This window comes from Meleagris gallopavo, chromosome 3, assembly GCF_000146605.3.
Source record: "Meleagris gallopavo isolate NT-WF06-2002-E0010 breed Aviagen turkey brand Nicholas breeding stock chromosome 3, Turkey_5.1, whole genome shotgun sequence".
Classification (NCBI taxonomy): domain Eukaryota; kingdom Metazoa; phylum Chordata; class Aves; order Galliformes; family Phasianidae; genus Meleagris; species Meleagris gallopavo.
Window position 1 is genome coordinate 35,605,257 of NC_015013.2, and position 14,636 is coordinate 35,619,892.

The 14,636-nt window shown below is 37.9% G+C and overlaps 1 protein-coding gene across 1 annotated transcript in view; it reads right to left on the bottom strand.

Moving 5' to 3' along the window:
- Positions 1 to 13,286, bottom strand: part of TSHZ1 (teashirt zinc finger homeobox 1) — a 26,557-nt gene extending 13,271 nt beyond the window's left edge. The window contains exons 1-2 of the mRNA XM_031552779.1: positions 13,174 to 13,286; positions 8,005 to 8,113 (exon numbers count right to left, since the gene is read on the bottom strand). Coding sequence (XP_031408639.1) covers positions 8,005 to 8,113; positions 13,174 to 13,286 — 222 coding nt within the window. The remainder of the gene's footprint in view (positions 1 to 8,004; positions 8,114 to 13,173) is intronic.
- Positions 13,287 to 14,636: the final 1,350 nt, after the last annotated feature.

The following is a 14,636-nucleotide window of genomic DNA, read 5'->3' on the forward strand; positions in this document are numbered from 1 at the left end:
TTTTCCTCCCTCCTTTCTTTACTTCAGGGCAAATTGAGAAGAACCCATCTATCTCCATATTTTTTAATGAGCCTCCAATTAGCCAAGCGCCTGGATGCTCTCCCCCAGTTGTTTTGTTCACAAGGTATTAGGCTGATCCGTGCATGTAAAACTGAGCTATGATCCCTCATCTTGTCAGTGCACTGCCTGAGAAGGACTGCAGGCCTCCAGGCCTCAGGCATGGTCTCCACAAGATCACATGCATTTGTGGAGCCACCCATTGCCCTTGGCAGACGATCTATGAAAATTGGTACACCAGAACGGCATACTTCCATTAGAATTTAGAAACGCTACTAGACCTTATGCTTTATTTTTACGAAGCACCGTCACAGTGGGCAGAACAATACATATAAAAATTTAACATCAGAGCAACTAAGCGTCATGTGAATTCACAACAGCTGAAGAAGCAGCAACTGGATCTCCAGCAACTGAGGCTGTTGAACCCACTGTGGAGAGGAAGGGAGGATGGATGAGCATCTGGAGGAAGGAGGCTGCAGCAGGGCTAGGGCAGCACACATACAACATGGCTCAGCCCTCCAGAGGGTCGCAGGACCACACATGTGTGTGATGCTGCACATATGTCCTGCCTCACAGAGCCTGGGCGCACTGGTGGTGGTGGAATCTAAGTGCATGCTAATTGCTCTGCAAAACTTAAGCACAAGCAGAGGATTCTTGTTTAGGGTTAAAAACATGGCTAAGTTTTTTAATGGAAGGAGATGCGCTTAGGGGTTTTCTGCAGGATTAAGACCTTAAAGTTAAAATCTGCCATCATTTACACCCACCAATGAAAGTCAAATTCTCACCCCTATTATAAGCAGACAACCCCTTCAGACTGTATTTGAAATCAGTGGGATTGCCTGGGTGTAAAAGGAAAGCAGTCTCTTGGTGCCAGAAAGGCCAAGAAACTAAACAATTTTAAAATGTTAAATTCAGCAAACAAATTTTGAAATTATTGCTTTTGCAATTGTTATACTATTATTTAGTTTTGCTATTAAATTATATCAACAGAAAACAAGAAAATAATACTTTAAAGAACAACCGTCTCAAGCTACAAAATTTATTTAAGACAGTAATTTCAAGGCACACCTGGCAATCACATTTCATCTCCAAACCCATTTGAGGTGCCTGCTAAGATAACATTCAGGAGCATTCTCAAAAAGTAGTCATTTTAAGTAAAGCTGTGCCATTAGGGTCAGAGGCTGGATGACTTTCATCAATGGTTGAACAAAGAACACCAATTCAGCATCCAGTCCTTGTACAGACATAATTTCCACCAACATCAGACTGGTTGCTGTCTGGATAAAGTTTCTACCACCCTTCTCCTAAGCCACAGCCCACCACTGTGGCCCACCATGGGTCACCGACCACGGGTCACCTGTGTGAGACCCCGCTTGTGACCCTGACTCAAGTCACAAATCTGGTGACCTGCAGGTGGTAACGGAGAGCAAGCTTACATGGAACCTCCCACCTCACATTTCTAGCATAGCCAACTAAATGCTTAAATTAAATGATGGAATTCCTTCTGCTTGTCACATAGGGTCACTTTCATAGAATGTATTAATTACAACAAAGCTTTATTATTATTGTTACAATTAGTCAAACTTCCACTTACTTTTAAGTAAGGAGAAAAAACAAATACTTCCATTTCTAAAGTCATCTTAAAACAGCAGAACTATGGGGAAGCCTCTCAAATAGAGCACTGTCTACAGGATTTCCAACTTCACAAGGGTAAAAAAAAGATAAGCCAGTTGGTTTCAGTGCCTAACTTTATGAGGAAAAGGTGAGGATATGCCACTTGGACTACATGTTTGTGGTTTCTCCTGCCGTTTCCTCATTTACTGGATATATATCATAGGCACTGTGGTTTACCCTCAATGTAACCCCTTCTGTGATGAAAGAAACATCAATCACTCACTATGGTGGGTTTTAGCAATGTAAGTTCATGACACCATAAAATTTGGGAAGTATGGGGACACTGCACACTGATAAAATACCAATGTCACTTGCTTAAAATAAGAAGCACATTCAGTTCAAGTTTAAACTCAAATTAAGAAAGTCATTTTTTTAAAGAGATTATTTTTCAAGTCAAAATTATTCCCAGCACTAACACCTCATATGATCAACCAGAAGATTGCCTTGTTGTTGCAAAATCCAAAAGATAACTTGCTTTGCTGCTTTGGTTCAAAATAACTTACTTAGAAAACACCAAAAACAAACTAAGAAACAAAACAGACAAAAAAAGCAAAAACTCAATCTCCAGCAAACTATATGAATACACAAGACAGTTTAACTTCCCGGGAACATGGGAAAATAACAATGAAAAATGTAAGTAAAATAATTAAAATAGTCAAATATATTAAGTTAATGGATAAAATTCAGACCTCGAGCAGGTTTAAACCTTTAGTATATTTGTCTAAAAAGGAACGAATATATCTTCTTGTTAAATGCTATGACACTTGAGAGGTGAAGAATAAACTGAAAGTCAAAAGCCAACCCCCCAAAACCCTACTCTTTAACAATTCTTTGAAATACGACTTCCTACGTCATTTAATTTTTGAAAACCCTAAGGTCATGTAACACACTTTCTCTGTCATTTGTAAGTACATTAACTCAGTGGCCATACGACAGTGAAATTATGATAATGGGCTGCTAAAATGGGTCATGCAGACACTGCGTTTCATGTTAGCTTCAAACAACAGTGAGAATATAGCCCAAATCAAATATGACAGTACAAAAGCACATGGTTTACTTTTCTCAAGGCTTTGCCAGTAACTGGGAAAAAGGCTGCAACCACAAAATACAAACGTTTTAGTTGTGCTTTCCACCTATGAGCTATCCCTCTATCTCTACCTGTGATGCTCTGAAAGAAAACTGCCACCACAAAGAAGCAAACTTTTTAATAAAATATTGCGTTATTGCTTGCAAGGTTTTCCTCTGCGTATTACAAAGGTTATCACTAGACAAAGCCCACATTCTTAAAATGAAAACAGTTCCATATAACAAGACCAAGAAAAACGCAAACCCCCTCTCCTCCCCAAATAACAGTTAGTTGTGGGTTTTTTTTTTTCTTTTTAAGATATACAACCATTAGTATGCACTCTTCTGTCTCTATATAAAATTCAACAGCTACTGTTGCCTGAAGTGTAGGTAATGGATGTTCATCAGCCTACCTAAGTATCCTTTGAAGAGCTAAGAATCAAAACATTTAATTTGATATACATACAGTAGCCAAAAAGCCACAAATCTAGAAATTATTGTTATTACTGTGTAGTTGAATGGCAAAATGATCCTGAGGTGCATGCTTCAGGGACAGTTGGTTTATGCTCTTGCCCATATCAGTCTATGGAATCGGGATCGTTTGCAAAATTCTCACAAGCAAGGTACATCAGGGTTTACTTGTCCTTCCTTTCTATCAGATGAAGCATTGTAGCTGGGAGGAGAAGAATTCTGGTGTTGAGACTCTGAAAAAGGCAATCTCCCGACACAGCAGGCAAGTCGCATGGGATCGAATTCTGTGCACCGGTTAAAATCACGCAACTGCATTTAACCCATTCATTTTTTTTTTATTACGTTATTAATACTTATTAACTACCTGTAATAAAGGCACAATTTTCTATAAAAAGCCCTTTTCTCTTTCTTTGTCTTTTCTGTACAATTTGAAAACTGTCAGTCTAATAGTTCCTAAGAGAACTCAAAGCAGGATGGTTGACGAACACAAAAGCACAGAAACACCATCGCATGCAAAAGTTAGCTGAATAGCACAGATAATTGCTTGGATAATTATTTTGATAGAAGCCCTGCTGAAAGCTCCTATATTTTATCATACCTGCTAAGTGTACATGACCCATCTCCTACGTGTGTACATCTATACGATATACAAGTTGATAACTTAATTAGTGACTTTTTGCTTTTGCTTTTTGTCTAGTGTGATAAATAGCGTGTGCAGTTAGCTAAAAGGAGAGTGGGCAACCTAGATTCCCAAGCCCGTGCTTGCTTTTAAGCAAATACTGCCTGTTAGGAGGGGGGAGAAGCGAGTTACATAATTCACGTCAGGCGTGTCCATTATGCACGCAGGAAGGCAGCCCTGCCAGAGATGAGCGAATGGCAGCCACAGAAGTTGCTCTTGAGGAAGATCGCATTGCCCAGCGCCAGCTCGTGAGCTCCCTAAGCCTTATGCAGCCTGACTGACAATGAGATTTAATGTAGCCTAACTATAGTAGCCTTGAGCATAGATGCAATTATAACAGGGAGTAATAAGGGAGTTTTTGAGTATTAGACCGTATCAAACTGTTGCGAGCAGTAGTGGCGTAACCAGTAAACGCTGGCTCTCCTAGACTTGTCCCCCCACTACCTGGAAATTCAGAACATCAGAACCTTCCACTATTAAGAACTTGAGTAAAGGTCATTTTGTTTTCCTCAATACCATAAAAAATGGCATAGCTAGATTTGACATGCATATGCAAATCAGCACTGAGGGAAAAAAAAACCTGAGTTTCCTTCACGCCGGATTACTGTATCTGTATGAAATGTTGATACAAACACCTTGACTAAGAAAAAAACCCACACCATCTCTGTGGTTTAATTGACAGGATAGGCTTAACAGATGTAGCAGTGCTGGACAAGGTTATTGTCTCAGGGCAGATGATAACAAAAATATACAACGCTACACTGGTCCAAAAAATTTAAATTCAATTTAAGCTGTATTTTAATAAATGCTTTTATCATTTATGTAAACAAGATGGGGATGTATTTTACAATTTTTTAGAATATTATATCAATTGCAGATAACTAGTCAATAATATTGGTATATGTAATGTAAAACAAATGGAAATATTTATACAGCGGAGACAAAGATCACCATCGCTATTTAATTTGTATACACTTGAGGTGTCATAATATGCAATATGCCACTTAGCACTTTGACATGCAATCTTTCTTAGACATAATTAACGCTTTCTTTTCTAACAGATTTTAAGTGTATGAATCTAGTGAATAAATAAATTCATGCTTTCCCCCCAAGCAAAAAAAAAAATAAAATAAAATAAAATAAATAAAAACTCCGACCATCCCACCATTTTATTTCACTGTGAATCTAAACAACTCAGTGTTAACTAAATGTCTGTTTATGCAAAGTTTTAAGGAGAACTTTTGGCAATAGTAAATAGAGACTGTTATTTTGACCGTACTTCTCATAAAGCACATGTTCACACAGAACCACAAAAGGCATACAGAAAGACTAAATGCATGCAAAGAAAAAACACCGTCCCACCTATTTATCATAGAAGGAATCACCAAATTGTGTATTATCTTCTACAACCAATTCTAAACTTTTTTTCCTTAGCCTTGTGATGAGTCTAGATAGATATTACAGGTACTAAAATAACACAGAAATATGCCCTAATCTAACACCAACATCTTTAATTTGTCACTTTCATGGCAGACATTCCCAGATAGTCTAGAGGTCCAGAAATTTTATGCTCCCAGCACAAAAGCAACTGAAGTACCTGACCACTTAAGCACTCATAATTTAAAATTTGTGACAGAAGTAAAGTAAATTTTACTAAAGACTATTATATAATCAATAATTTGTTCAAAACGTTTTTCTCGTGGAAAGTTATGATGTTATTTCAAGCAACTGCTTAATACTATGTTATAAAGCATATTCCTCTGCAATATTCTGTTCAGGATCATGAAACCTTGGCAGCATTATATATTTTCCTTTGATATACAGCAAGAAGTAACAGAGTTTGGGACAGTAATAAAAAGGATTCATAACTTTAAAATAGTTTAACATCCATTGTGTGTATTAAATGTTGGGAAAATGTTTGCAGGAACTACTGCAAAGAACCACAAATCTAATTCTTTTCCCTCATCTGATTGATACAATCAGGAATTCATTTAAATGGTCCTTTAGTGAGCTGTCATCATACTGCAGCCCATTTACAGAAGGTTAGCTAATTAATGAACTCTTGATTGAAGATTAATTTGGCAACGCTTTTTAATTTTCGCCTTAAAACCATGACAAACAATGATGTATTTTAATTAGAGCTTCAGTTATAGCTGGGTGCCTTATATACATCTTTGATATTGTAAACAGATCACATCTATTCATTGGTAAATAGATAATAATGTTTAATTATCTGGAAATTAACAAAAGACTAACAACATACCCTTATTTTACACATGCGAAAATAATGTATGTCCATGAAATGAGAAGCTTTATCAAAGAACATAACTGCCACCACTCTACATCCAAAATCCTTCTGTAACATGGTGTTTTAATAAAAACCACTACGCGATAATTAAAACAAAAGACTTGAGTGCATATATTCTACAGGCGTATACCTACAGATGCAGCAGTCCAACTCTCCAGTATAAACCTGCTTCTTCTACCATGAAAATAACGCTGCCTTCATGTAAATTGTGGTACTTCTGCACAATGATCGGTGATTTATTTGTGAAATTGCTAGAATGGTGAAGCCGCACAGAGGTCTCAGAGCTCTCGACCAAGGTAAATAAAGTGTCATAATATATTTAGCAAATAATAATGGAAAAAAATAGAGACAAACATCAACAGAAGATGCCAAGAAACAAATGGGATTGGGGAGAATAAAATTTCTAGCTTTTCTCCTCCCAAATAAAGTCACTGTTTGCAGTGCCACAGCCTTAGTAATAGCAATAAATTTAACCGAAAATCTTTGATCACATTATTTTTCAATCTATCATCTTATAGGACAGTATTTTCATTACTGTCCTCTATTTAAAACTTTTTGTTTTGTTTTGTTTTCAAAGGACATGCCCTTTTATAGCTTTCTATTTTATTTGCCACTGACCCTCAACTGTGTTATTCTAATCACAAAAAGGCTGCAATGAAACATCACTGTTAAGTGAAAGTAGTATTTAAGTTCCTGCACACTGTGTTTTCGTTTGTCTGTTTGCTTTAAGGACAGGAAAACAGAATAGCATTTAAGATGCTCATAATAATAATAACACAATCAATAGATCGTGGCTTTTTTAAGAAACCATTTTCAACTAACTTGTCTCCAAACACTGGAGACGTGGAGTGCTTTCATCTGTTTGAGATCTGGCCTTTAATTGCTTCAGATTAACATTAAAATGCTGTAATGCTTACAAAAAAAAATGTCTTGGCTATCATTTCGTGCATTTTATTTCACTTTAAACACTGTTATATATTAATGACAAAATATTCATCGATTATAGCAAAGATGAACCCGGAAATTAATTCAGCCTAAGAAAGTCTCAATTTCCCATTGATTATGTAGTCAGGGTTTTGTTAGGCAGGTGAAAGGGCTGAGTCAAACCACAGTAATATTTGCCTGAGCATAAGAAACACACAGCACATGTAAATTCATCCTTACCTAAGAAAGTACTTCCCAGTTAAGTGAGTAAGTAAGCCTTTCTATAGAAAAATAATGTGCAGGGTGTCGGAGCCCAGAATGAATGATATGAAAGAGCTGGGGGTTTTGTTTAATTCTTTGTTCTTCATTGAATGTACTGTAGATGATGTTTCGCAAAGGTTTATGGAACAGTATAATTAAACACCAAGTAGAATGTGATTTCTTTAACACATTTATGGACACAGAACACTTCCATCTTAACTGTTTACTTAGTGCATCCCAGCTAAGTATTATTATTGACAGCATCACTGCCAGAAATTATTATCCTCTGTGACCTCTCACATCTCTGTTTGCTCCTGCTTTTGGTCATATTGAACACCTGTGGAAACTAGATCAACAGCTAACTACAAGGTTGTGATTTGTGTTCTGGAGTGACTTAGGATCTGGAAAAGTAGGAGAAACAGCAAGAGAAAGTTGCCCATGCACAAGTCAATATTCCTAGAGCTACCAAAATCTGTTACTGCTACAGTAACTAAGAGTTGTGAATAAACACAGTACGCTTCGAGAAATTAACTGCAAAAGTAAAATACACAAAATCCAATACTACATTCTCTAACACAGGTGCAAACTCAGGTGATACACCATTGGCATAAGAGAGGAAAGAATTTGGCCCACTAAATCCATCTTTGTAATCCAGCAAATGTTCCCTCACCAGGCTGAAAAAAGATACAAGGTTAGAAGATGAGAGATGATATAGAGATGTAAAATCAGCAACACACGTTTGAGAAACAGCTTTCATGAGACCTGCCTAGTCTTGGATGTTTAAAATCACCTATGTGAAAGGAAAGAGAGAACAGTGAAAAATCACTCCTTGTTCCAAAGAAAATGTTAGTTTTCTGCAAAATTATTTTAGTTTGAGTGGGTTGTGAAAAGCACTAAAAGGAACGAATAGAAAAAGTGTTTTCACCAGTTGTTAGCTCGTGGTTGAAAAGCTCAAATATTGTTTCATTTTAATAGTTCAATCTCAGCTTCTGTGTATTCCTCAGTGAAAAATACGGGCATTGACAACGCAAAGAAAAGAACCGGTGAGGTTGCAGGTAAATGAGAAGAGCACAGTAAGCATGCTGTCAGTGCTTTCCTTCCTGAAGCAAGGGCACGATGAGGTTCTGATCCAGCGCACTCAGTGGAACATTTCTCGTTAATGGGAATGTGCTGTGAGGTACATGTGGCGTGCTCCCATTTAGGTCGGCAGCTCTTCGTCGATGCCTGAGTGACTTACTCTGTATTATTCAGTGTGCTTAAGTAGTATGCACATCAGCTACCGCCATTTAAAAGAAAAGCAAAGCTACAAAATAAAACATATTCTTTGCTTTTATTTTGAAAAGTTTAATTTTGTTTAGATTACAACTTCTGCTGCTGCTTCAGTGTGTTTTGTAAAACTCTTAGGACCTGCTCCTACCATGGGATGCATATCCTCTGCAAAATACGGCATGCCCTTATTGGCACCAAGGGTAAATCATAGGAGGTACTGAGCAAATCACAGAAGCAGGCCCTTATTCACTATGTCATCTCGCTGTTAAATCTTCGCTAAAATGTGAGGGGAGACCTCCAGGCTTTGCCTTTTGCTGTTTGGTCTTTTCATAAAAATTATCCATTGTACGGATGGCAAAATGTAAATCGGTGAAGGTTTATGTTTTCTGATCCAAACATGGATTTGTTTAAACAGGGAACTCTGTAAGTATTTTATAATACTAAAATACAAAGGTCATGCATCTACAAAGGATAATCATTTTTAGCAATAATGATAAAAATATTAGTACTTAGCTGGGAAACTGTAAACAATTGAGCTAGCTGCAAATACTATTTTAATCTCAAACCGGCTTACAGAAAAATACTGTATCATATGCATGGCATCAATTTGCAGCTGTATGAGAAAATAAAATCGTAATTTTCTGACTAGACTACCTGAATTAAAATACAATACTGCATAAGTGCATGGCCTATGACTTAAGGAATAACATACAATAATGTATATATTATTAAGGTAGGGAAATTCATGGCACACACTCAGGGATGTTTGAAGTGGGAAATTTCAGGTATCTAAGACAATGCACTTCTTGACTCTTCTGATGGGACTACGTTTACAAACAGAAGATCTCTAGATGTTTCATATGGCCTTAAACCAGGCTCCAGAAGCAGGCTGGATTAACATTTTTCATACAAGCTCCTTACTGCATAATGGATATTTTAGCCCTGCATAAATGTCAGGGAGTTCTAGAGTAAGCTTTTCTGCATATCAGAAAGCTGGCTGCCACTCATGGTCAGGATCTTGCTTTTCTGCAATTAATCTACAAACATAAATCAGAGTTTCATGGTGCCGATTTCAAGCCAAGAATCAGGCAAAATTTTCAAATGCCCTGGGAATGGGCATATATATGAAGAAAGGGATATGCTTAACCTTTGAGAAATGCAGTAACACTCTTTCTGGCATGCGTACATACTTGTCAAGGGGAGTCATACACATATGTCAAAGAAGTACAAACAGAAGTGTTCGCAATTGCAGAAAGAAGTTCTGAGCTTCACAGACTGCATTAGATGATACATAAAAATATGGATGGTATAATCAAAGCTATTAGAGATCATTACAACAAGGTTAGAACAGGATATACAGTACACCAACTATCCCGTTTTAATGTCCTCTAAGAATAAGTATGTTTTCAAAAGGATTTTGATACTGGAGCTCAGTTAAAAAAATGTATCGTACATAATGTTTGCATCAGACTTTTCTTGCCTTTAGGAGAATACTCTCAAACTGTTTTAATTTAATTTTGCCTTGAGGGATCAAGGAAAAAAAAAGATGAGTTTTATTGTATGTGCATATTTATATATCTTTTATTTTTTTCTCTGCTATTGAGAAAATACAATCTACTGGTCTTTCTTTGCTGATTATTGAAAACAGCTGAAACTAGCACGATCCCTTTCTGTTTAGTTCTGCATTCGTATGCCGTCATCAAAGACACTGCTACAGGCTGGGAGCGTTACAATTCAGTTTACTGCCAAGCTTGAATCAATAAAGGAGAGTTTTTCCTGTGTGCCTTACCAAACCAAGGCCTTCTCCTAAAAGCACAGTGAAAATATAGCACCAGTGCCCATAAACTTGGAACTCAGATCCACGCACCTATTTACTTCTTTTTTTCCAAGAGATAATGTTGCATACTGTTAATCTTTATTTTCAAAGAGATGTAAAGACAAAGAGGCAGCCTTTGGAGCAGTCTATCACTGCGTTAACCAATGGAAAGCCAGCCTCGGGGCTGGCAAGTTTTGGAGCAAAATCTTCCCTCCCTCTTGCATGACTTTGGCCATTGGAGCTAACAGGTTTTTTGTTTTTGTTTTTTTTTTTATAGTTTACCTACTCCCAAACAACAAGCATTTGTCTGTATTTCTGGGCTTAGTAATTATAATTATAAATCATTATGCATTAATAAAACACATTTATAAGAGCCTAGTTTGCTTGCTATTTATGGCATTATAAAATACATATTATATAAGCAATCCCAAGTGGCTTCTATTACCTTTTCTTCAAATCATTTTATGATTATCTTCTCATAACCATTTCAGAAGCAGGCAAAGTAGCTTTGTAAACATCTATTCATTTTGTCAGTATTGTAGTTTTTAATTTTCTCTCCTCCATCCCACTACAGACATTTAAATATAATAAAAAATAAATCCTTTGGCCAGGTTAAGGAGCACTGGAAAAAATATTTTGGCTCAAACACATGATACTGTAATATGTAGGACAGCAAAGCAGCCAGCTTCGCATGATCTTAAGTAAAAGGGCAACTCTTACTGAGCAAGTAGCATGCCTCTAGGTGTCCCCCAAATGTCTTGATGGTTGATGCTTCAACATAAGGATGATTAAGAAACCACACATCCTACCAAAATAGCGCATTCTAAAACTTGGAATAAATTCCCCTTTCACTAGCTGCAACATTTCTGAGCAGGGCTTTAGCACTCCATTATTCTGAATGTTTTTTGGCCCAAGGCAAAACATATTGACAAAGTTCCACCTCCAAGACAGTTATTGTCTCTGTATACTTGATAGCAGCCTTCAGAAGTTCACCTGCCAGTATTAAATCCTTGGTTTGGGTGAGAGAAGTAAAAATTTGCTAGCATTCCAAGCTATTTTACTGTAGCAGCAGCTACAGCAGCAAATCAAATTGTTCTTTCAATTAAACCAGTTCAGTGCCTTAGAGAAGAAAGACCTAGCCTTCCTCTTCTGAAACACACACACACGCCAAAAAAACAACAACAACAACAACAAAAACCAAAAACAGCACACAAAAAAACAACCCTACAGTTTATACCAGGTCTGAAGTTTTTACTACAACTGAGAGGAAAAGGCTCAGATGTTCTTATTCTAGTGGTCAATAATCCACATCACACACACACAAAATGGCATGTCAAGCCATTTGCGTGTAACTGACAGCCTTTGCCAGCAGTCTGTGACATGCAAGCAGGCCAGATGCCAAGGTCTTCAAGGGGGCCATCACTAGGTTTGAACCTTCCTTTTGTCAGCAGCATGCACCGACAGATTTGCTAGAAACCAGCAATATGCTGAAGCATATCAGAGAGCAGGATCAAAAAATGTATTGTGATGATGTACCAGATTTAAGCTGGACAGAAAGAACGCTTTAAGATGCACTGAACGCCTTGATAGAAAGAAGTCAGGCAAGTAAAATGGAAGCTTTATAACGGCTGGGAGCAGCGCCTTCTAACAGCAGGGAAAGGAAAGCTCATTCACAGAAAACAAGTATCGTCACGACTGTTCTGAAGCAATGCACTGCAATGCAAGTTCAGCTGGTTCTGAATGAATGCCTTACTTTTCTGCATTCCCCAAATAAAGACATCTATCTAAATACACAGCAACTGCCCCACATATGCACAGAGTCTGTTTGCACATGGAAAGTGGAATGACAGCACTAATTTACCTCGCTGTTTTCTGTTTGTTTGGTTTTTAAAACAGCTCTCACTCAGTGGAAGAAGCTGGGAAGCAACTAAGATGACATCTGCTAACAGTGTATGTAACTGTCAATGTACCACAAAGGGGACTTACAGACTGTGTGGCAGGATCCCTGTAAATGAGATGGCTGTGGCTGCACAAGGATGGAGACCAAATGACCCCCTGTGGGTAATCTATCCAGGTTAGAGAGAGGGTCACTGCAGGGGTGCCACAGAAAGTCACGCGCTCTGCATGGAGAGCAAAAGCATGTCCGAAACCAGGCAGCAAACTCCTTCCCTAATGCTTTTTAAAAGAAAGCTTCTAAATATCGGAACAGCAAGCCAACACCTCAGTTTGAAACAAAACGTACAATCCTCTGTCACCATAGCAGAAGACACAAAACAGCTTCAAAATGTCTTTTATTTTGACTTACTGTCTTTTATTTTGACCACAAGCCACCTTTCCTGCATCTATGCAAACACAGCCTTATGTTTGGAACAGAAAGGTACCACCACCTGCCCTTGGCCTATCTTCAGCAGGATCAGAGTAACGCTTGTCCAGGCTCTCTTAGAAGGAAGCCCACCCCTTGATGTTCACTCAGTTTAATCAAAGTTCACAGCACTCAGTACTCCATAAAATCAAGCCTTTTGCTGGCATAAAAATGTTACCAAAACTGAATCGCTAAATGGAGAACTATCTCAGCTCTTAAACAGATGCTCCTCCCTTTTTCTAGTTCCAAACTTTTCAGTTTGTGTGAAATCAAGTGTACTATCTCACCTGCTATCCCTACACAAGATCTTCACTGGCAATTTCAACATTCTTCTGAAAACACGGATATTTGGTTTCTCAATTCTAACACATTTTTCTGCCATCTTCCTCTCCTCCGCCATTTTCTCGATCCCTTCAGTCTCACACACAAACACACAGACTCCCTCGCGTCAAAGGCAGAGAAGTAAATCCAGTTTCTCTTCACTGATTATGGGACTGGTTTTAATTTGTGCAATAGTCCTTTTGATAACAATGCCTAGTTAAAACATCCATTAAAAGTCTGTATCAGTCATTTAATGGAGGAAGAAACTAATAGGGTTCCATTGGAACTCCTCCATTAACTTTTAACAGAATTCTTTCTTCTAGTCAGTGTTGTAAAACAGGGATATTTCACAAATTTAAGACCATGCTCATTCTCCATGGGGTGACAGTTAGGTCATTGCTTCTCAATCTTTTTTTGGGTAACTACATCAGTTCACCACTTGAGCTGCAACAATCAGTCTCTTTACAACTTATTAATTGCAGCTTGTACTCACTCTCTCTTGCTGAACTCCAAATCACAAAGTGCCTCAAAGTCCCAGTTGTATTGCTGGTCATAAGGTGTATAATAAGAAGCACAGCTATCAGTTTCCAAAAGAAAATACTGTCAACCATTACCAATAAGGGCCTAGACCTACCACAGTAATTATGTATCTGTCTAATTCAGAAACCTACACTGTCATGGTGATGAACTGGTGTCTAATGAGATCTTGTCAGATCTGCCTAAATGATCATACTAGATCATTTGCTAGAGAACTGTTGTACAAGTATATTCTTCCACACTCAAGTTTACTGGGAAAAGTACACAACAAAGCAGGACCAGCCTCCTGAGTTCATTAGCTGCTATATACCATTATAATATTGTCATATTGGCACTTAACTAATATTCTTTGGTAAGTGAATCTTAAAATCTTTCATGCTAAAAGGCAACTACTGCTAACTTCATTTTACAAGCACAAAAGCTAAGGCCCAGGAAGAGAGGAACAGAGACCAGGTCTTCTGATTTCCACCCTTCAGGCGAGATGTTGAAGTCACCATGCACTGGCAGCATTCCTTCTGCAGGCTTAAAATAATGGAATATTCAAGTTCTTGGTCAGAATCCGAATGGTAAAATGTAGCATGACAGATCTCCTCTAACCTCATGAGCATGAGGCACAGGTGCATGCGGGAAATGAAAAGGGATTTACTTGGGAGAGTCCAGCCTGAACAAGCGAATCGTTGTAGTGGAACAGGTCAAACCTCTAACTGCCATTGCAAGCTTCAAATCCCTCCACCCTGAAAAGCAGGGGGAAATATTGTCAAGATTATCCTGCTGTCATATTTCCAGAATTAAGAATTTCATTAATCACAGAGGAGTTCAAAGATCCTGTAAATCTGATTCTGTTCATACTTTAACCAGCTTGACACTGATACAGCTGTGAATCCATTGGCTG